Here is a 24,463-nt window from a genome sequence, read left to right on the forward strand (position 1 = left end):
CATGTCTTCGGTGCGGAAATTTCACTTTCCGTCATTTTTCCTTTTTTCCCATTAGTTTATTTCCTTTCGTCCCATTCCCCCATACCATCCTCTTCCGCAACCGTTAGCCTCTCAACCTCTGGCAAACAAACAAATTAAGTTGTGAGTATATATGGCGTCCATCCAGGTTTTTAATTCGTCATTATAGGGATTAACAAATAACAAAAGAATTACTGAAATTGCTTTAGTCTGAGAACGGGAAAGGAGTATTCCTTCACAAGGCAACATGCGTCGCTCCACGAGAGTTCATCCTTTGCGACCGAACGATCGTCAAAATCAACTGGACTCCTATCCTGAAAAGTCTACGTACTGTGTGAAATACTTCATGTTTTTCATGAATGTTTTGTTTTGGGTTCTGAGTTGTTTAATCTTGGCCATTGCAGTGTATGCCATGCTTGAAAAACAAGAAATTTATGGCCAGATAAGTCGCCTAGCTACAGATCCTGCAGCGCTTTTGTTGGCGATTGGTCTTACAATATTTGTCATCAGCTTCGCTGGTTGTTTGGGCGCTCTGAGAGAGAACAAATGCCTCCTAAAATTTTATTCCGGTCTGCTGGCATTGATGTTGTTGTTGGAGATTGCAGCTGCTATACTTGGGTATGTTTACTCCGGGAAAGTCAAGAATGAAATGCATAATGCCTTTACCATGATGATCGACAATTATTTAGACGATCCGGATCTCCAGTTAGTCATTGACTCTGTTCAAAAAGAACTCAAGTGTTGCGGTTCTGAGAAGTATACAGACTGGGAGAGAAATATTTATTACAACTGCTCCTCTCCAGCTGTCGAGAGTTGTGGCGTTCCCTATTCGTGTTGCATAGCTGACGAGGTGAATTCGCAGTGCGGGTTTGGTGCTTTGCGTTTGAAAGACAGCGCGGCCGTAAACGTTATCTACACCCAAGGTTGCTTAAAAGGCGTTGAAGATTGGTTTCGCAGTAATTTGGTCCTAATGGCATCCATTGCAGCCTGTTTACCAGTGCTACAGCTCGTTGGATTCTGTTTATCTAGACGGCTGACTAATGATATAAATGACATCTTGGCAATGCAAGGCAGATTAAGCTAAACCAAAGCACAGTCTCTCCAAAGCTAACAATGTATCAAAGTATTTTGCAAAGTCACATTCTGCTACGGTTCAAATTTTTCTTTGGTTTGAAAATTTTCAAACGAGTGAGTTGGTTCCTTCCCAGTGTCTCAAACTGTGATAATAAATCTATGACAAAAGAAATAAATTTACATTCACTGATTTAAAAATTTTCAAACCACAGAAAAATATTATTCTAGCAACATTTTGCACTGTCTGGGCGAAGATCGCCTTGTCTTATTAATAATCCAGTTAAATACTTACCATTGTTCTTGGTAGACATTTATAGTAGATCTTGTATATTCTACATTAAGCGACATATTTAGGTGGATATGTTGTTCGGCAATAATATTATTGTCTGATAGTTGACCACCCATAACTATTCAAACGTTGACACAGGAAGCATAAAAACTCTAAAGAGCTTGTCGAACATGAGAAATGTATTGAAGTTTGAGCTCTTTGCAAGCAAAGAGCCTTCAATTTTTGCAGAAGTGCTTGGTGGCAAGAATGCTAATGAGCCACACATGGTCATAGGTAATTTGACTAATTTTCTTTGTATAATGTTGCAGGGTTTTTTTTCCAAAAAAAAATCCTGGTCATGGTTTTACCATGTAACACACTATTTTGTTACAAATAAGAAATGTTTTAAGAAGAAATATCATTTCTTAGCACTAGCAATATTATTAGGAAATATTATTTCCTAGCACTTAAATAAATGCTGCTACTTTTAGAGATAATTTTTCATAAAAAAAATTGATATAATTTTATAGCACCAGTATAAGATACGAGTGCAATATGTTAACTGCCGCTATATTTAGGTCTGGCTGGCCAGACAAGAGTAATGTGTTTTGCATTTTTGCACTTGAGGCACTTGGACTCTGTTGTATTCACTCATGCAAGATCAGTGGAAATACCTTAAATCAGTAAGCATTGCTGTTGAGTTTATTGGCAAAGACCAAAGCGAAGAAGAGGCACAAATGACAACATGTGTTCAACGTCTGAACACATTTCCATTCTGGTGTTTTGAATTTACATCACAAACAGGATAGGCCACTAACAAGTCCAGCCTTCTCTTCTCGGGGAGGACTGAGAGAGGGGCAGAAATCAAGCCTATATGCAATGTTCAAGAGTCGCAAAGTGGTATTTTAGATTCATAACTCAGCTCAAAAAGGAACTATCTCATGGTTTAAAAACTCAAAGTTGCTGTAATTATGAATGTCCCACTTTCAAGGCGGTCATCAAGGGATGGGGGCCAGTGGATTTCCGCTGATGGCTGCAAGTAGCACGACCCACAGCTACCTTGAGTGGAAACAAAGGAATATAGAACTTTGTAACTGTTCAGTTTCCCACCTGCTAACTGCACATACCAGGCAGCAGACCTGTACTGTTGTTAATGGCTTGGAAGTTCTTTCTCTTTTTTTGATATAAATTTTAAGCTGGAGGTCCAGCTCCTCAATGCATGTGTGGACTCAGATAAATTAAATTGGGATTAGCTTTTTTAAGTAGTTTATATTTTTAGGTTTGCATATTTGGTGGTGTGAATCCTGGGTGATGTTAAAATTGTTTTCTTAAGAGTGTTTTTATTGGAAGGAAAACTTATTGTTACAAGCATTTAGCAATTTCATTTAATTGCAAATTGGATATCACTTAGTACAGGTGCCACAAAAAACTATAAGACTCCTTAAAGTGTACAACATACTCTGCCAGTGAAGTGTTAACATCAGTTTGATGTCTTTTTAATATCAACAAAATGTTCACTGTGTCACATGACTTTAAAGAAAATAAATTGTCACTCTAACTAAATAAATTATTGGATCCCTGTGGGTCAGGACACAATATCCCTCATGATAATAGCAGGCCTTTTCCAAGTTCCCCTGGGCCTCTGTGTCAAAATGAGGTTAAGTGCTCAGCATTTGATATGGAATCATGCAAATATAACCCATTTTCACATGAAAGGTTGTACACTGGGCCTCATTTTGAAAGTCAGGGTTTTTGGAACTCGGAAGTGGGCGCTATATTATTAGTAAAATCCAACTAGTGGTCTATTATCAATGCTGCATTCTGATTGGTTGAGCTACTATTAGGCTATATGTTATAGCCCACTAGTAGCAAAAAGCACTGGCTTTGAAAACCAAAACAATGGCAGCTGAATCGTGTTTTGTTAGCTAAAGTTGTTTTGTCTCGATATTTTTGACCAGCTAGTTGGATTTTACTAAAACAATAATTCCTCTCGCCCTCATGGCCTCTTGAGTTAATAGTCCATTCAACCTTCGGCCTTATGGGCTATTGACTCAGAGCCCATTCGGGTTCGACAATTGTTAAATATTGGTCTATATAAATTTTGAGGTTGTTAAATTTTTACTGGTCCCAAGAAGTGACAAGTTCAAAAGGAAGCTCTAACTGGGAGAGGGGCAAAAGCTCTTTACCTCTCCCTCCATACTGGTGGAGTGGAGGTACTTATGTACTATGAAAAGTTAAACTCAAAGGTGACTCAAGTAATGCATAGAACTTTTGTTGGAGGCAAATATTTTCTTGGAGCTGAAGAGGAAAAGTAAGTTGCCAAGGGTCAAGTAGCCCCCAAGCAGGCCTTTTTAGGAGAGAGAGCTACTGAGCTGTGAATTGGGGAAGTCTTAAAAGTAAAGATAACATGGGTTGTGTGAGGAGGAGCTTGTTAAAATCATTAAAAAAACCCACACCACTAATCATACATTCACACCATGTATACTCCAATCAATTCATTTGTCTGGTAAATTTTATTCCAATCTCAAATCTTCCCATAATCTTAAAATTCAAGCAATCAATATGATAATTATTATCATAATCATAACCATAACAAAATTGTCAAATCTGATTGGCTATCAACTGCCCTGACTTCAGCCTTAATTGGACAGTTTAATAGGACAGTACGCGTCATGCTTAAGTAATTGGACAGTACGCGCCATCAAGCGCACGCTTAAATAGCTTTTTTTTTCAATGCTAGCAAAACAAAATGTCGAATTTCTTGTGTTTTGATGTAAAAAATAGCCTATTATATCACAAATTTTGTTAAAGTTATGATTAATTGGTAACAGAACTTTGTGTCGTCCAATTCGGTCTGTAATCATACTCGTGATTAAACAAATCAGACTCCCGCTACGCGGTCGTTCGATTTTGTTATCACTCGTATGATTACAGACCGAATTGGACTCCACTCAGTCCTGTTACCATTACTTATTTCATTATATCATAAATCAGTTTTGTAAAAATAGACATGAAAAACAATATTATGGAGTGGTGAATTCCTAGAAATAATTTAACAAATTAATTTTTTCACTGAGGCACAAACGTTTTGTCTCTTACACAGGCATGCTTAACATGCATTCCAAGCAAAGCACTTCTTTCTTCCTATCATCACATTTTATGGTTAACTTACTCCTTTGTAAAGTTTTTCAAAATTAACGATGAAATTGCTTACATATTATAGTCCTCATTTTTCATCCCAGCTGCTTTAACCAAATACCTCTTTACAATTTGTCATACCATGCCAATTCAATTAAGTGGTAAAGTTCGTTTCTTTTTTGTTGGTGGTACTTATACTAGTATGACCACGTCTGTTGCAATTGTTTGTTGGTGAGCAACCTAAAGTCTGAAGAGAGTTGGTGTTTAGAGTAGTCATTTTTTTTAAACAATGCAAAGATAGAAATTTTAAAACTTATGCTTTCTGGCACATTATTGAGAAAGAGACATTCACCACCCCTCAATTTTGACCTACTGGGTCCCTTATCTGTGATTTCATAACATGCTGAATATTATTAATTATGCACCTTGGACAATTTGACAAATTATTCTCATTAATGAGAATTACTGAGAGGGTACATTAAGATTGGTTGTATTCCTGGAAAATAATCTACTGTACTATAATTCCATCTATTCAAAAATGGGACAAGTAATAGGATGTTAAAACATACCTTAGTACATTTGAATATTGTATGTTAAGGGTGAGATTAAGTGCAACTTCACTTTTTCTAGAATACTGCCCATCCACATCCTTGGTAAAAATAAGTTACAGAGTCGAGAATTTGTCCGGATGGTTTATAGGTATAATAATGAGTGTGCCTCATCATTACAAGTTAACTGTTTCCAACATTGTTTGACTCTTAACCCCTAACATTTAATTACCAGTGGATAATTTCTCCTTACAATATCCCTGCTTAATCAAAGATCAGATTATAAGGTCGTAAGACTCAAGTCATGAAAGAAAATGATCAAAGTAGAAAACTCATTGACCTTTAAGGAAAATCTCCTCGTCAGTATATGTTTTAGTAAAAGTACTTAACCACAGTCTCTGATTTTGCCAAAAGGATCGTGATGACCAAGTGCTAACTATCATGGTTGGCCAGGTAGTTTAAGAGGTCTTGATATTCGAGGTCTTTAGCTTTCCAGGTCCTAAATCTTAGGCCTTAGCTTCTAGACTACCTGGTTGGCCATATTGGTTTCAAAATATTTTCTACTATTAGAAGCATTTGAAAGCATCTCAACAATCTTGTGGGAAAATAGGAGACTGCATTACAAAGTTTTCCTGCTCATTAATCTCATTGACAAGCAAAAACATGACAACAAGAAGCATGGAGAAACATTAGCAATAAAACAGCAGCATGCAACGTCCTGGCAATACAGGATGCCCAACCAAGCATAAACACCTAAAGTACTAAAACAATCTAAGTAAACAGAACCAAACAAATAAGATAAAACTTAATGACACAGGACACCTAAACTGTTCTCATCCAAGTTAAAAACAAAATAAATTATTGATCCAAAAATATACCATTATGAGACAAAAAAGACAAGAGACACCTAATCTCGATAATGACATGATATATTACTTATTATTACTTATGACTGTGGCAGTTATTTTTTAACAGGTCACATTCCACATGTCAGAATACAGCTTATGACTGCATAATTATAAATAAACCTTCTAACAACAGAAGAACAGTTTTAAGCACCAAAATTCCACCTAAATTATTGATAAAATTTAAATTTTCAATATTCAACTGCTTCATTATGCTTTCCAATACAAAGCACTGTTTCCTTCTGACAACCAATATCATTTTGGTGTGATGAATAACGTCACACAAAATGGACGTTGCTGCAGATGACTGCAAGTATGACAGATGTGAATATTCAAGAAAGTGGATTTTGATTTACACACTCCCTTCCCCCTAGAAATTCCAGTCAATTCTGCCTTATAGCTTCATATCACAATTTGGCTTTGAATCAGCCATTTTCCCTCAATTACCAAAGACTTTTTGGGGTGGGGGAGTATGAGTACTTTTTGCACAGCTAATGTATTGTCTATGATAGTCAGCTCACTATGTTTCTACTAACCCCTTCCAGATCTACGTTGATCAGGCCTCTCGCGTTTATCCAAATGCAAACTGCCCCTTTTATTGTAAAATTATCTAATATTATATTAAGCACTTTTTGGGACTTGACAAGTAATATGGCATCTCTTCATAGATTCACTCCACTGTCACTGACTTGGCCAAATTTCGTGGACAGTCAACCTGCAAAATGTACAGAATGACAGAGTGAGTACAAGTCCACAGCTAAATGTATCAATAATCCCCTTGGTTAGGTAAGCAAAGGCTATTATTATTATTATCATTATCATTAACATCATCATTATCATTATAATTAATCATTATTAATGTTATTTTTATTACTATCATTATCGGTATTATTATTATTATTATTATTATTATTATTATTATTATGTGCATACTCTTTGTATTCAACTGGTAACCAGTTCCTTGTCCAAGGCACATCCTGCAACCTTGGTACTCGAGAACCCGTCAGTGGATTCATGCTGTTCCTAGCCTGCGAGTATGCTCTACTATTTGGGCGAGCAAAGGGAGCCACGTGAGAATGCGTGAGCAAGCGGCCAAGCCGCGAGGGGCCGAGAAAAGGAGCTCCTTTCTCTCCCCAATCCCCCGTTGTTGGGTCTCCCCGCATGCCAATCGCGCATGTACTTTTCACAATATCCCCCAAATGGAGAGCTTGCTCACAGGCTCTGCTGTTGTTAATAAGGCAGTCTTTTGAATCTGAGCCACATCAAGACTCACCCCTATGCTTTCAAGGTGGCCAAATAATCCTTTTATTTTTTGTTGTCTCAAGTTCCCCGACAATTATTATTGTAAATTATTATTATTATTATCATAATTATTATTAAGACACAACAGCCCAGCACTTTTGACACAGTCTCGCAGCAACACTTTACAGGTGTAAAGAGGAGGATGTCTCTGTCATAAAATTAAGACTCTTTTTCTTTATTCTTCATTATTCTTTCCCTTTGTCAACGATTGATCATGAGGCATGTGTTTCAGACATAATATTTGTCAGACTAACAGGTTAAATACATTTTTTAAAACTAAGACCAAACAGAAAAATTAAAAAAAATGATTATTTTATTCAGCCTTATAAATTTTACTTTCAGATAAGATATTTTACAAGTTACGACAATTTCACGAACAGCCCTACTTTTTCCGCACATGCACATAAAAGACATTCCATTCAGAGCAGTATACAGGATGTTTGTCCAGGAACCCAGTTTATGTCCTTAACTCCTGCAAGTTTCCTGTAGCTTAGTGTCTCCTATTGGGAGTAACGTCAAACCCCGCTTTATTACAGACACCTCCTTATTACGAACAGTTGCTTTGTCTCTGGAGAAAGTAAGCCCTCACATTTACTCTAAACTCAACCCACTTAATGCTGACACCCCGTTAATGTGGACACTTTCTGTGGCCCCACCAGTGTCCGTATTAATGGGGTTGACTGTAAGTGGATTTTTTCTTCAGAGTTGCCTGTGTCAGTGACTGAAAAATCACTGTTCTTATCTGCAGCCTTACTTTTTTCTTTTCACTTACGTCATATCCTCGGAGCACAGCAATGTGGAAGGAAAGAAGTTGTAAGGGAATAACGGAGAGTATTCCCTGGAGGCAGTCAACAGTATTGGGAACTTCAAGGGTGCGGAATGCATGTGATTTGACTTCCTCATCTCCTTTGTTGCAGATAATGATGGGCCTGCCCTGTTGACCATTTAAAAGTAGAATAATGGTATCTCATAACTGAGTATTTTATTAGCCTTTATATCACCACCTAAATGTTTGAATAAGCACCATATGCACTTATATTTCTGGTATAATTTATAAGTAGAAATAATCATAAATTAACCAATAATTATTATTGGTTAATTTACTAAAATTTATCTTGCATTGAAAGAAAAAACTATTTTTACAAAAACTAAAAAAGGAGGAAAAAAAAGTGAGTGATAAAAAAAGAGGAATAAAATCCTGCATTGTGACCATTCAAATGAAACCTCTTACACAGTTCTTTCACATGGTCTTATCTGTTTTTTAGCATTAAATACAACATGAAGATTAGATAATTTTGACTAATGGCCACTCCTGGGTGTGAAAGGGTAGAGATCTTGATGTTAGTCCATCTGTGAATTTAAGTCTGAAGGCTAGCACCCAATACAACCAATAGGCCACTTGCACTAAGAGGTCACGTGACCAATGCTTCCTTTAAACAAGGAGTTGGAATCTTCCTGATGCCAAAAATTGTTAGAGCACACAAAAATTATCTTACACCCGAAATTTGAGAGGAAACGCATTTAAGGGAGATATTTTATGGCACTTTGATTTTTCAGCAAAGTAGTGTGATTTGTATTGGCCGCCATGTTGGAGGGCATGCTTTTGCCCTCCAACATGGCGGCCAAAACTACTTCTTGCTTATATCTTGTTCAACGTTTCATAGTTACCCTCAGATGTGCTGTAAACGTTATCACATCATCTTTTTAACATTTTCCTTGAAGTTTAAGTGCAAAATTTGTGTTCAGAGAGAGGTAATTCATAATTTTAAAAATCACATTTTGGTCACGTGATTATTTACGAACTTATTCATTTTAAGAAAATGGTGCGGGTTTGAAAAACCAAATGACTATTATTTTGTTTACGATATGACCCACTAATCGTTTTTCGAAGGCAAAATCATATAACTTTCATTTTCATAAAAACGATGTCACATGACCTCTTAGTGCAAATGGCCTATTAGGCTATACAAGATTAGGATAAGAATAGAGATACTTGTCAGGAAGGGGGAAGGGGAGGGGAAGGGGAAGGAGGCATGCTAACTTAATTAAGTTGGCCGGTGGCAAAGTTCTGTCAAGAGCCAAATACAAGAGGTCAAACCCCATCTCAAAAAGTGATTCTATGAATTTAATGTCATATAAATAATTATTACCTGACGTGCAGTGACCTGTTGTAAGGCATTCATGCATTTCTAAAAGAGAATAAAAAATAGAGTTAATTAACCACTTGAAAACTACACAAGACAACAACAATACAGTCATTCCTATTAGGAGGAGTATGAATATTTTAACAATACACACCGTAAACACAGCATCTCTTGATACTAGCATAATCACAGGCATAGCTTTATCGACCAACGCCAGAGGACCATGTTTTAATTCTCCTGCTAGGATCCCTTCTGAATGCATGTAAGTTAACTCCTTGATTTTCTGTGAACACAAACAAATCAATTTGTAGGAAAGTTTGTTACTAGCTGGACAAAAGGTGCAGATGAAAATTCACAATAAAAAAAAAAATTAAGAAAAAAATTATTTTATCAATTAAGTTCCAAGTCTCAATTCTGTAAAGTGAAACAAACAGAAGTTGATGCTAATCACACTTCTCACTCAGCTTCAAAATCTTACTCTTGTTCCTGTGTTGGTTGACACAAAGCATGCAAGGATTGTTTGTTATGTAGAAGTTAGAGTCTTAACTTTATAGAAAAGTTGTACTGTAGAAGTGGCAAATAACTTTGAAGATTATTATAGTATTATGTGACGTTCACAATGTTTCAGCCTGTAGTTTTAAAAAGCAAAATATACTATATTTTCTAGTTAGTCTACCCAATCAGTGCCCAGATAGAAGATTTGCTGTCACAGAATGTTATATTGTAAACAGTCAGGGTTCTCAATAGAAGCAGGCACCCGGCAATTGATCACAGCCTACTTTGGAATTTGTAGCCACTTACTTTGCATTCTATTTACTGCTTTTCCCTCCCTAGTTTACGGCCCCTCAGTTTGTCACGGCCTATTTCAACTCCTAATGAGAACCCTGAACAGTTGTACAGATGTATTTATTTTTAATAATAATAATTACCAAAGCGCCTTCAAGACAAGTAGCAAACTGAAATCCTCTACCCATGACCAGTAGGCTTTTCTGTTGATACAACTCTTGTGCCAAAGCCTGGATCTGTTCATCAAGAGTAAGCACTTCTTTGATGAGATCTGTTGACAAATTACAAGATTTAGTTAACAAATTTAATCTAATATTCTCCTTTTTCAAGTCCAAAACCCCACATACAGCTCTGGAGTAAAGGAAATCGTTCATTATACAGATGTAGTTCCGAGGACTTCATCATAATATAGAGGTTCATTATAATTATCAAGGTTCCACATATTCTGTAGCCAAGACGATAATTTTTCATACCCCTGGGAACATGATTGGAAAACATGCAAACATGAGACATTCATGAAGAAAAAAAAAGGACCTCTAAAATTCAGGGAAAATGGTCATAATCTGTAAGATATTTTACTCCGTTCAGTTATTCAACAGTTTATTCTACACATTTTCAAGATTCACTCAATGACTTAGCATGAGGATGTTCCATCTAACCTTTACTCATAATACAAGCTAATAAGCTACCCCACTAATAAAGTCAAATTCTTATGGCCTGTTTGTTAGTAACAGGGTTTACATTTATTACTTACCTGGCAGACGCTTCATTTCTTTAATAATCTGATTCCTTCTTTCCTGCATTGAAATTCTGTCCTCTGACATCATTAGTGCAAACATAGTAAGAGCCAAAAACTGACTGGTGTAAGCCTAAGATTCAACAAAACAAAAAAATTAAAAGTTGGAAGTCAAACCTCCTGTCCAGCAGCGATACTTATTGGAAATATGTGGCAACGAAAATTAAGGTGGCTCTGTATGGACATGCCAGCCACCTGGTTTTGTATCAATTGATTAAAACAATGGGGTGAAACATCATTAAGTGATGTGTCCTGAACATGCACATGGAAAAGTTTCGTTGGCCCCAGTAGCTCAAAAGCTGGATACAGTGAACTCTTTCCTTGCGGACACCCCGCTATGATGGACACCCTCAGCCAATGAAAAACCACACTTCTTGAAGAGATTATATGAGCTAACATAGCTGCAAGTAGCAATTAATGACTATATTCACTCTACCTTAGTACTTGCCACTCCAATCTCAGGTCCAGCGTTGATGTGGCATCCACACATACTCTCCCTTGATATTGAACTTCCAACTAGAAATCAATGAATAATATGAAATAAAAGGGGTTATGTCACACTATTAATTTCCTATCTTTTCTAAAAACGGTAACTTCTTTTGTATCAATTGAATTCAAAAATAATGGTACAGTTTTTAGGCACTGAAACCATTTCCTGTCATCATGCAGTGGCAACCAATGGAAAGGACAGAAATGAATTAAAACTTGAAAAAGTTGAGTCAACGTTTTCAAGTTTTAATGCAACACCTGCAAAAATCACCAAAGAAATAATTATGGTTTGTGCTCTCTGATGAAATTTGTTTGATATCTTCAGCATAACTCTACAGTAGCATATTTTTGTGTACGGGTGAAGGCAAGTAATGACTTCAGCACAGAATTGACCTAAAACAGCAATATCCTTGTCACATGGCACCTTTTATACATGTTATGCCCTTCAGAAGCAGAATATATTATAAATTAAATCTGAACAATGCACTGCATAAAAAAAGGTGGTCACTTTGTGCAATATTCTAATAACACAATACAGGCCTGTTGGCCTTGCCTGTGAGCTTTTGCTGAGGGAATGATGCAAACAACATGGATAGCTTGCATAACTGCAGGTGCGTCATGGCCCAACAAGGTGAACAGGGCATTTCGCTCAAGATAAGCTCATGCCCCATATGCCTTACTTGGCTCATAAAGCACTTGTAATGGAGACGGTTTTTTTAATTGTAAAATTAAAGTACCAGTATTTGTAACGCCCACAATGAGTGCTCCTCTGTCCTTGCAATAACGTAATGCATTCAGAGTGTCTGCAGTCTCTCCTACAAAAAAGGGAATACAACAATATTTATTGATAATGATGATGACAATAACAAAACAGTAATACAAATGTGCATAACTTGGTCTTGACAGCGAAAGAAAATATTCTCTATATCTCCAGAAGAAAATATGGGAAACAGGACTGTGCAGATGGATTAAAATACATACCTGACTGACTGATGAAAAAACACACATCATCTCGGAAGACTGGTGTCGACCGATCAAGAAAATCACTTGCTAATTCCACCATCACTGGTAATTCTGTCAGCTCTTCCATCAACTGTCTTGTCTGTCATCAAACAGTTAAAAATGTTTTTAATTAATTTAACAAGGCAGAGCTCTAATTAAAGAAAAATAATATCTTCTATGAAGGCCAAAAGCTATACATACATGAATGCAGGTGCCTAACTGTTTAGCGAAAAGGCTACGTAATGGTTTCTAATAATTATTTGCCCAAAGGAAAAGTACATGGATGTCATCTCTGCAGTTAATTTTTTATTTCAGTTAATTTTTGTTTTTCCTTTGTTTTTGGGTGAGTGAATTTGAAACATAGGAAAAACCAAAAATTATGGGAAATAAAAAAATTAACTACAATATCTCCATGGGCAACATGGCACTGCTGGATCACAGCCCTGGATTAATATAGATTTCCCTAAGAAATAGATTATAAATCATCACATTCATTTCTATATCATATTTCCAAAATAATAAACATTATTTCTTTTTCTAATTCTACAGACAAATAAATTTATTATACTAATAAATCCTTACAGCTGCAGACACGATTTGAAGATTTACGAAAAAAAAATTAAATTTTACGACATATTTGTACTAAGATCAAATGATTTCTTAATACTGACAGAACAAAGCATTTTTGGATTTTGGCATTTTTTCAGACTAAAAGTTACTCCTATAAACCTATGTTTTATCAAAATGTTAAAATATTATTACTAACACTTACAGCTAATGCACTGTGATAGCTTGTTCCACAAGCAATCATCAGTATTCTGCGACATCGGCGAATGGTGTCAATGTGGGACATCAGACCACCAAGTCGAACTGCAAAGATTACAGAAAGGTTGAATCATGGAAATCAGAACAAAAGAGAATCCTTTCCACACCAACCATGAAATACTAAAATTATTCATTTTATTTGTAAAAATGCAGGAAAAATTCAACTGGTACAATGAAATCAGTATTTGCACAAAAAAGGATAAACTCTACATGGATTCTCTCTATGAACAGTTTGCATCATGGTCTGAATAATATCTCATTCCTATTTATAATAAAGTTCAGGTATATAATGCACACTCTGATTTGGTAGAGGTAGGTAGGTAGGTATTTTATTTATCCACATTACATGGATGAGTACAAGACTTGTTTAAAAATTTAATGTGAACGTGCCAAATTACTATATCCAGTACATGTTAAAACAGAAAAAAAAGAACGCTTTACGAGGGTATAAAACATGGAGCTAAAGCTGTCATACCATCTGTGAATCACACCATGCCGCAGTGGTTTTCAAGACCAAAGTTTTGCATTTCAGGGTTAAAAATACACCGTCAAAAGACAAATGGAAAGGGAAAGTTAAAAAAATGCTAAGTTTTCTTTTGTGGACAAGGAAAGCTTCTGGTTTTACATTCAGGTTCAGTTTTTGGACACTTTACGATATGAAGCTAAAGCAGTTTGTTTTCTAATTATTTGTCGTGTTAATGATGTCCAGGTTTTCATGAGCCACAATTTGGCTAGTTTTACTTTTTACCTTTAGAAACTGATTTTGGGACATAAAAAGTATATTTCTCCCACATTCAAATTCACAGAACGTTTCCCTTGTTTCATTTGATAGCTTTGATGTCTTGACAGCTTTGACAGCTTTTGCCTTATTCAACCAATCAAATCATTTGCCCATTCTAAAAAGGATAATTGTGATTGGACAACTAAGTGTGTTTTATAAGAGTGTAGAACATGCTGAGGAAGCAGCTAGAGCACTACTCTCCTGTTTCCCCCTACACTTCTTTCATGCTCTATACTAGCTGCTTCCTGCCGTGCTTTACTACAGAAGAGAGCACAGTCAAGGCTTCTTTATTTGTTCCACCACCAACACCAACACTATTCACTTCACTTACATAATATGATGCCATTACATAATGATGATAATAATAATAATAATAATAATAATAATAATAATAATAATAATGATAATAATAATAATAATAATGATAATGATAATAATTTGTAGGACATTTTTTTCTTTATTGGAGGTAATAAAAAATAATTAATTATTATTACTATTCTTGAACTGACAATTGTAAAAATAATATTTTTTTATTAACTCCTTTGTTACTTCCAATAAAGAAAAAAGTTATCTTACAAGAATAATGTTTGGATTGTATATATATGCACATGTACATCAGGGTGCTATTAAAAAGTTCCAGTTTTCAAACTTAGTCTATGACTTTATCTGGCTATTTTTATCTCACTCAAAGGCTAATTGCTGAAACTAACTGAAAATTAAAGAAGTTGCTCAATTGGGAAAGAAATTCCTCACCATTTCCTGTTTCCAATTGTACTCTGCCTCTCATAGTATTCACAACACTTTCTGGCTGTTCAAAGATCTCTTTCTGCATAAAAGAGCTGAAATTTCCTACAACGATCACCAATATTAGCCATTATAATTTCAATTTTACTAACCTTAAGTACAAATTTTAATAAACTAGTGATTAAATGGACACCCCATATTCTAGACCCAAGGCCAAAATTTATGAAGGCTGACTAATGCAAACCCTGGGTTAAATTTTCATCCCTGTTTTTTTGTTGTTTTTCAAAATGTTTTTTTTTTTTTAAATTTCTGTTCATTTTGACTCATCACTTTAGAGGGTAAAACTTCCAATATTATAAGCACAAGAACTTGCTTTGTAAACATTCAGATTTGCACTGGAATTTCACACTAGTATCCTTGGTTACCTTAATCCTCCTTTTAAAAAATCAGGCACAGGACTCCCACAGTCATGACCCTGTTTGGCCATACATACCCAGATACATGTGAGTATTCAACAGGGTGCATTGGCATTCCCTTGAGTGGGAAATCCCAAGTGTTAACCCAGCTATATAATATTATTATACACTGTGTTTTTTCTTTCTACCTTTCATGATTTGTTGTAGTTCCATCTGCAGTGTTTGCACTTCTCTGAAGTAATCTTCATCTGATGAATCTCCACGCTTGACACGATGGATAGACAAACCTTATTAACCACAAAAATTTCAAAGAGTTGATCAATATCAAACACTGTATGACAATTTGCATGTACAGTACGATTAAATATTCTACTAATGCCTTCTACAGCTGTAAAGTCATTTTAGGGAGAATAAGTCTTCAAAGCCCCTCTCATATGGCAGTTCACATTCAGTTTTCATACAACTTCCTAACCATTAGAGTGAATTATTATGAACTAATCATATTAAGTTATTAACTAAACAAAATGTAGAAACATGACCGTGATCAGTATTTGGGTCACTTGGGTGACAACTTTTCCCTTTTTTAAAAATTTATTCAACCCTTAAAATCTACCACAAAGGATTCACATCAAGGATTTCCCTTATGTCACACTACCACATGTTTCCCTTGCATCAGAACCGTAAGAGTTTCCTTCTATCATTTGTTCCCTCACAAAAGAAGTGCAGATAGTTTAATTCAACAGTTCAAAGTATTCACGTACTCATACTTAAACACTTAAGGAACTCGGACTTGTTCACGTTAAGTACTTCCTGTGCTCTAAAGTACGTTCTTGGTAATTCATTAATTCTGCTCAGGATTGTAATCTAGAACTATCTGTTTTGTACGTTTTGCCATTCCTTGCAGAAATAAATTTTATTGTGGCTCACAGCCTGAACTATGATTCAAATAGCGTCACAACTTGCCTTGGTCATATAGAAATAAACTGGTTGAGTTTTCATTTTGGTATTGGCCTTATGATTTTTAAAACCATACACATAATTCTCATTAAAATAAGCTGTGATTCAAAAGTCAAATTTTAACTAGGAAATTCACATTTCAGTGTGTGAAAGTTAGTGCTGACAATGGACCTTAGACATTTTAAGTAAGAGCTATAAATTTAAAACAACACATTTGGAGGTTATTGTACCCCAAAAATAATTTTCTAAAAAATGTACAAAAGTAGATCTTTAAATGAGATAAATGTTAAAGCTACACAAGTAAATCTGAGAAACCTTGATATATCAGCTATCAAAAGTAAAAAGTCATCATTCCCCAGAAAGATTTGTGGCAGTTTATAATTTCATAAGTCAGTTAATTGTTATTTCCCTTTGATTTTGGGTATGGTAATTTGCATATGCATATGAATTACAAACAAAAGAAAAACCAAAATAAATTGATATAAAGGATTAACTGCAAGAGATATTTCAATGAAATCACACATGCATAAATAAACAATTAATGCTTGGTAGAAAACGATTAACGTGACTACTGATGAGTGCACAATCAAAGTGCAAAGTTACAGACAGATCACTTACTGCCATTAACAACAGCGGCTACATCATCATCCTCCATGTATATCACTCTGTTGGTGTGCTCAATAACCGCACTGTGTAATAATTGGATATTAGCCATAACATTGAGTTGACTAATTTGTTTAACAAAAGATATCCACCCCCTCCCCTCCCTGCAAGAGATTGCTCTACAACCCCTCTTTTACATCACGTTCGATGACATTTAGCCATGCAATGATGGCAGAGAAACCTGCCAAAAAGTTTGCTGCATGTTCAGAGTTTTTGTTTTGCTTATTTTCTCATTTCCATGGTTATTGTGGTTGCACTGAGCTTGCCAGTAGCATTACTATGCAACACAATTCTTGGTATGGGATGATTTTGCTTGAAAAACAGATGAAAGGTGCAACAAAATTGACATCGAAATTATGAATACATGAAAATCATATATGTGAACTATGGAGTGAAGAATTAAATGAAGGATGATCATTATCTGCAGAAAACCATGCAGAGACTCATCCATGTCAAATTCATTAGCGCCATGCAAGTTTCAGTTCGAAGCTTAGCGTTATAATATCTCTTCAACTAATGCAACCTGTAAATGTATGCATGAAAATGATTATATGCCATTAATTTAAAACAAACCTCGCATCTGATGCAAAATAAAATTCAATTGGACTGTCCTTATTTGTGGCCAAACTTGACCAGCCATTCATCATGCCATTATGCTCAACTGGTGACTTAGGACCATCATTGTGTTCATCAGCTGCAGAGGATTTTAGTTTTACATTTAGAAAATTATGGAAAAATAATTGAAGCAAAAATTAGTGAGTATGCCAAGGCAAAACAGTATACTGTATTCCCAAGTCAAAACAAAGTTATTCGATAGGAATTGTCGTACTAAGAAAGTGTGTAAGTAAAGCTCTAAAATTAATGTAATTCAGTGTGTCCTCCCTATTACACACAACTCGAGCAAACCAAAGAGTTCCTTGTTGTTCAAACAGCTTCATTATCTCTACACTGGTACCTCGACATTGTCATTCTATCTACAAACTTTGCTCCGGCAGTTGCTTGGCAATGCAATCAACCAATAGTCGAGATAAAAAATGCCTCAAATGATGCCTGCATTGAATGCTGACTGCAAATAACATACTTGGCGCTACATGAAACTACCAACCTGAGCTGTAGACAATGGGTAATCGGTCTGTCTTGAGTGGGCACTCACTCTTTATTCCAATGAGTAGAGGACTGCCTCGCCTTTATACATGCACAAAAAGAAAATAAAAAATCATATCTGAGGCCCATTTAGGGTACAATTTGAGGCAAGCGACATGGCCTAAAAGCATCGACATAAGACTATGAAATAGCGACAAATGACATCAAGATGGGTTACATACTGACAGGGAGATGCATGGCCTACTGCTCGAAATGACTGTATTTGAAATTCAGACTGGGGACATATGTACCCCGCCTAAGAGGGCCTCATATATCCGCCATGTACAATGTTCATTGATACACTCTTTTTATGCTTATAATTTAGGAATATATAAACTGTCAGTCTGTTAAAGGCCAACTAAATGCAAAACCCTAACATGACAATAAACTCTTAAGTATATTTTATAAATTGAGACATTTTCTCTGGTCCAAAGAAACAAAGTAAACAGCTTTTAAAATGTAGATAAGGTCAAGCTCTCTGTATGAAATACAGTATATACAAACCTGGTGGCCACAATTTCACCAGGAAACTTTGTGCTTTTGAAAGCAAGAGCAAATGCTCCTTCCTATTAAACACAGAAAAAAAATTAAAATCACTTTATTTTATGAACTAGTCTTATTCCTGACTGCACAGATGCTTGATAATATTTGACAGGCTTAACAGTGAAGACTTAAAAAACAGGTTTTTGCTAAGCAAATTGGCATATAGAGTTTACTATATGTTAACACAAATGTAGCTTTAGAGTTCAATCTCAGAGTTTATCTCAACTTAAGCTTTGCCTTCCTGTGCTAAATAATTTAGAATATGGATTACAATTAAATAATTATTTAATTGATCTTGCAAGCTGAAAGCAAGAACTTCGGCACAACCATGAAACTATCAAGGAGTATCAATGTGGACTGATGGATGCTATAATTCACTCACTAAGTGTTGTATTGTCATTTCCACAAGTTCCCTGAACTCTAAATCTTTCCCCTCTTTCTTCTGTTGGAAGAAAAAAATATATATATCAGTTTCAGAGGATAATAATATCATAAGTGCCCTGGCCCTTGAAAATTAAGGCACCATTGCTGTCCGTGATCATTAAAATAATGATGTCACAAGTAGTACAAGGGAAATGGTTCCTCATAGGCGGTCAAAGGCAGGTACAAAATGCAGACTGCCACAGGATAAATTGACATCACCATGCTATGGTAAATAAACAAATGTCATTAAAAGTGTCTCCTATCCCTAATCACAATCCGAAATAGAGTTTTAGCTTAAGGGGAAACTGCTTACTGTATCTCAGTTATTTTATATTTAAGTGTCAAATGTATTTAGCTGCACAAAAGATAAGACAGCTAATTGACGACACTAATCAAAAAATACATAAATAATAATAAATAAAATACTAATTGCACACACTAATCTTAAAATACATAGAGCAGTGACCTGTACTTGTGACCTGTGACCTGTGTTTTGTACCTGCCAGGCAGTCATGGATGGTTGAGGATTGAATCGCCAATGCCAAATGCAAAATGGATTAGCATGTAAATATATATTTGTCGTTTTTTCCAGGATAATGATTGGCTGTTCAAGATCCTGATCCAACATACATGTAACATACCAGAGATCACAGGTGATAGTCACAAAGAAAGTGAGTGGGAACTGCAAAACTAACTTACTGATTTGTCATAGAAATACTTGACCAGCTTGGGAATGACTTCTGTATCTGTTTCAGACTCAAACTTGAATCCTTTGGTCATCTATAAAAATATCAAATAAATGTTGCCGTTTCTGTGTTATCACAAATAATTGATGAAGCACTTCCTATACTATATTACAAGGCTGAGCTCCAAGGAACATTGAAGGGAGCCCAGTTCTCTGAACCTGTAAAATCTAGGGTGCCCAGCATATGATTCTGTGAAAGAAGGAAGATTTTCTAGTCGCTCAAGAGCAAAAGTTAGGTACCAGGGGCCACAGGGCTCTGCTAGAGCACAGCCTTGTGTTAAACTTAAGTACAAAGAAAAGAGAACACTCCATGTTGTCATTAAAAGGGGAACACTGCTCTGCTATCGTCTCGACGTTCAACTTCCATGTGTGACAAAAGTGTGACTCAAGACCAACCTATCTCCCCAGTGGAGTGTACACCCCCCCCCCCCCCCACCCCACTCCTGGATCGGACCTGTAGGACAGAGTCGTCAGCAAACAAAAATGTTTGTTTTTCACTGACACCATTCCCCTTAAACTGCCATTATACAAAGGTCGCTATCTGCAGATGTAATGCAGTCAGGTTTAGATGAAAGCAATAGTAATAACTTGAGTTCTTAGTCTTTAATCTTGAATTTTGTACCTAGATATCGTTACTTACCAAAAAGTGTTTCAGGGTTTTGTAGTTTGTAATAATTCCATTATGTACAGCCACAAATTCTACAAAAAAGTTTTCAAAATGTAAATGGACTGAAAAGTGTAAAATCAAACATGTAAATACACAATCACACTGAAAAATTCTCAAAATGGAGAGTAGTGTTTATTATAAAGGGCTAGGCCCAGTTGCTCAAGAGGTGGATAATGCTCTTCACTGGAAAAATCCCCATCCACTGGATAATGCAATTGGTTTTCCCAATACTTATCCGCTGGACAGTGATTTATCCGGTGGATAGAGCTATCCGACACTTGAACAACCAGGGAATGGTATACATTTAAGGGTAAAGCCGTAAAAATAAGTCTGGACTTCATATTTGGAAGGACTTATAAACTGAAAAGCTTATTTTCATAATTTTGCAGTAATACAATCTCACTGGCACTTGCCCTTTGCTATTGATGGTCATCTCAAGACAGCTCAAGTTCTTTGGCCACATATTGCAAATGGAGATCAAAGGATAAACCCGCCGACATCTATGTATTGAATGAGCCCTTCCAACGGAAAAAACACCCAGAGGGACCACAGAGGTCCTTTTTCAGCCAAGTCTAGGGGTGGATGGACCCCAATAAGCATTTCTCAGAGAAGACATTGTGCTCACTGCCCAAGACCAAGCCCATAGCAGACGTCTTACAGTCAACTGTCTTTAAGTCAAATGATGATGATGATAAATGTTGCCAAGGTGTCCATGTACTCAGATACAGTTAATATTATTTACCACAAGGGTGGGAACTTAAATGATATCTTACCATTTTGAGGATCAGACCTCTGAGGATGACTGTTGACACCGCTTGGTTCTCCATGTGTTGCCCATCGCGTATGTGCAATACCACAATGATAGGTTAAATCTTCTTCAATATCAAAATCAAGTTGGCCTGCAGTTAATGGTGGAAAGAAAACAATTTTTACTCACTTCAACAAAGAAAAGTAAATTACCTTTCAGGTGTTTAAGAGTGACAGCTTTTTGACAGGATTATGGCAAGAATTGAAGTAAAAGTATCAATGATAATAGCTAATAAGTACCCCTGAGTACTGACTTTTTCTACCTTGAATTTCTTCTTGCAGGGCAGCAACTTTTCCTCGCTTTTTCACAATGCTAAAACAAAATTATAATTTAAATATGACAAAAACAAAGTCCTATCTAAGGATTCCATTATTAACCCTTAGCAATATTTATAGCACAAAGGGTAGTGGGACTCACTAAACAGCATAAATGGAATAAAAACATAACAAGGTTAACCGAAGGCAAACCATTTGGCTATTTTGAGGCCCTGCCAGGGGGAACCCATGTCACCAGTCTGAAATTTAAAACGTCTTGTGTCGGTGTTTTATAAATGCTTGTGCTTATTGTCGGCTTTGCCATTACTGTCACAATTTGGCCGAGAGAGGTTATATCTTATGGCGATTTCATTTTAGGTGCTGTCGCTATTTTCTGGGCCATGTGGTTTGTCAGAATTTACCCTGGCAGGGCCTCTATTTACAAGCGTGGTCAAGGATTTGAATTTGAGACTATGGTGAACAAACCCAGCTAGCGCAGGCTTGAATTTGGGGCGTCCAGATTGCACATCCAACACTGTTTGCTCGGATCATTTAGGTTTCTGGGAAACTGCCCACCTACCCCTCCCCTAAGCCATCATTTTGCCTTAAGTGAGAAGTAAGTGTTAATGTTAACTTAGGGGAGGGGTAGGTGGGCAGTTTCCTAGAAACCTAAATTCATCCGTTTGCTCAGCCAAAAAATCTGCCATCCTGACTTCAAAGCCAACAAAACAACTTGAGAGGATTGATAAATTTAAGGCTGATTTCCATATGATCACTATGTTTGTTGCAATTGCTACAACATTTCAAAAAAGTTCAGCAATCAATAATAAAGTGATTATTATATGGAAACAACTCTTTCAATGTAGTCATAGAATTGTTTAAAAAAATGCGAAAAGTCCAGTGAACAGTAGTCCCCCCCTACTGAATCACATTATGCCTTTGCAAATGAAAAAAAGTTTTGTTACAGGAGGGACAAGAAAGACACATCCATATATTGGATGGGCCTCAGCACATCACCACACCCCACTCTGCTTCCAGAACGAAGTCAACAAATACAAAGGTAAGGAAAAAAAGGCACAAAAAAGTTGCACAAGAGCAGATTTTAAACAATAATATTAACAAATATTCCAGCTTCATCCAGGGATAACAGCTAAGCAGAGGAGTACTCAAATTGCAATTTCTTTGGGGAATAAGTTGCTTTATTAAACAGGAAAAACATGCATATCTTAATACAATATTGTAATCAATACTGTAAACATCAATATGAAACATTGGGGAATGAGAAGTGTTTATAAACATATAAATCCATGCTTCAATACCTTGTTTGAATCGAATACAACTATTTTCAAAGAACTTTTTTATGGTTAATTGGCCATGCATCGATACTTTAGTTTTGTAATCCAATATAAGACAATTATAGCTACAAGTGCTCTACACTGTAATGGCTCTAATTGATTTCCTGTGATTCTTAGAAAAAATCGTGACCGGACTAAGTCAAAAAAACAACACGACACACATCACGAGATAAATTTCTCTTCAGTACACATCAAGATTACTGGGATATTGTAATATAAAAAAAATTAATGTAAATTAAATCCACGTTGGCAATTTCATTCATGAATAAACATGAAAGATAATATCGAGAAACTTTCAAACAAACTCGCTCAAGATTAGTTCGTCGATTTAGTGTTCTGAGGATTTAAGGACAAAATTCGTTCCTTTACTAACCCAAGTCACACCTACAAATCGATTTATGATTTTATGGAGCTAAAGATAAGATGATCAATCGAAATCTGAGCAATGATGGTACGTTGCTATACATAGTCCATGAATATAACAATATAAACAACATGTAAAACAACGTATTCAGGTTATAAACTTACCTCATTTTTCCAACCCCATCGTATGCCACTCCTTAAAGAATAATACGGTACGTTAATATTGAGAGAAATATTATTTAAGCTTACAGCAAAAGATCAAAATGAAACACAATAGCTTAAACGTCAAGGCAGACCTGCAGAATCGTAGCCTCGATACTCCAGTCTCTGGAGTCCACTGATCAAAAGTTCTAGAATGTATCTCCGTTTTCGAGGAACACAGAAGTTAAGATACGCAAATATTCCTAGAAAAGAATTGGACACGTCCATCAGAGATAAAAATAAATACGGTTCAGAGCTTAGTTAATAAGCCGATAAAGCATGTGAGAATTTTGCAGAAATCTTTGACAGGAATCGTAATTCACTAGATAACAAAGCAAAATAATCTTCGATCTCACAATGCAAAGAGTTCCTTACCACACATAGCGATTATTCAGTGACCCGAAATTAAAGATGTTAGTTTTTTCAGCCGAAAAGAAGACAAGTTCTGGTTCTCTGTCTGACGAAAGTTCTTTAAAAATTATGAAACTGTGTTCGTGGCTTGGTGTGACTTTATATAAAACGTGCATTTTGATTGGTTCCATGAAAGTGTTATAGACAAAAGCCTAAACTGACCAATCGTTGCTTCGTTCTCAGGCGCCCAAAACACGCGGCAAACAGAGAGCGAAGGGCGTCATGGGAGAATGCCTTTTTGAGTAGGCGCGATATTGGGCAATTTTTCCGTTCGGTTTGCGACCACAGTTTTGAGCAATCCTTCTGTATGGGTTTTTAGGTGTTTTAGGGCATTTAGTAGAAATCAATATTCCTCTCGGTTTTCCGGTTCCTGCTTGGCTGAAGGAGGCGGAGGTTGTGGTGCACGTGTGTGGCAATAGCCATAGCCACATTGCATCAAGAAGCCAACACTTACTGGAACTGATAATTGACAGGAGCCTATCTAGGCTCCTGTAATTGATTATGTCACTAGAGATTGAATAAATTATTTATTTGTAATGATAAATTATTCATAATAATAAATTTTTCGTTATTATAAAAAATCAGATGTTATAGCCTTTCATTGCCATTCTTACGAGAGGTCATTGATGAATGACCGTTTCCTTTTTAGAGAAAGAGGAAAAAGTGGCAAAAAACAATCGGAAAAAGAACAATT

General features: G+C 36.1%; 1 protein-coding gene and 1 pseudogene across 2 annotated transcripts; one reads left to right on the forward strand and one right to left on the reverse strand.

Moving 5' to 3' along the window:
- Positions 1-89: 89 nt before the first annotated feature.
- Positions 90-2,917, forward strand: LOC140928715 (tetraspanin-33 pseudogene; annotated as a pseudogene).
- Positions 2,918-3,854: 937 nt separating this feature from the next.
- LOC140928716 (glutamine--fructose-6-phosphate aminotransferase [isomerizing] 2-like) lies at positions 3,855-23,891 on the reverse strand. 2 transcript variants are annotated; one of them, XM_073378493.1, is made up of 24 exons: positions 23,734-23,891; positions 23,454-23,561; positions 23,323-23,353; positions 21,448-21,497; positions 21,151-21,276; positions 20,351-20,409; positions 19,665-19,745; positions 18,925-18,984; positions 18,504-18,565; positions 17,962-18,041; positions 17,430-17,550; positions 16,812-16,882; positions 15,425-15,523; positions 14,830-14,925; positions 13,243-13,340; positions 12,450-12,570; positions 12,206-12,283; positions 11,416-11,495; positions 10,938-11,052; positions 10,327-10,454; positions 9,552-9,680; positions 9,404-9,442; positions 8,026-8,187; positions 3,855-6,666 (listed from the first exon to the last, which is right to left on the reverse strand). In XM_073378493.1, the coding sequence occupies exons 1-24, from the start codon at positions 23,738-23,740 to the stop codon at positions 6,622-6,624; spliced, it is 2,046 nt and encodes a 681-aa protein (XP_073234594.1). In that variant the 5' UTR covers positions 23,741-23,891; the 3' UTR covers positions 3,855-6,621. The 2 variants fall into 2 exon arrangements, with proteins under 2 accessions (XP_073234594.1, XP_073234593.1); XM_073378492.1 differs by having other exon boundaries at positions 21,439-21,497.
- Between the last annotated feature and the right edge of the window lie 572 nt (positions 23,892-24,463).

Source organism: Porites lutea, chromosome 2 (assembly GCF_958299795.1).
Source record: "Porites lutea chromosome 2, jaPorLute2.1, whole genome shotgun sequence".
Classification (NCBI taxonomy): domain Eukaryota; kingdom Metazoa; phylum Cnidaria; class Anthozoa; order Scleractinia; family Poritidae; genus Porites; species Porites lutea.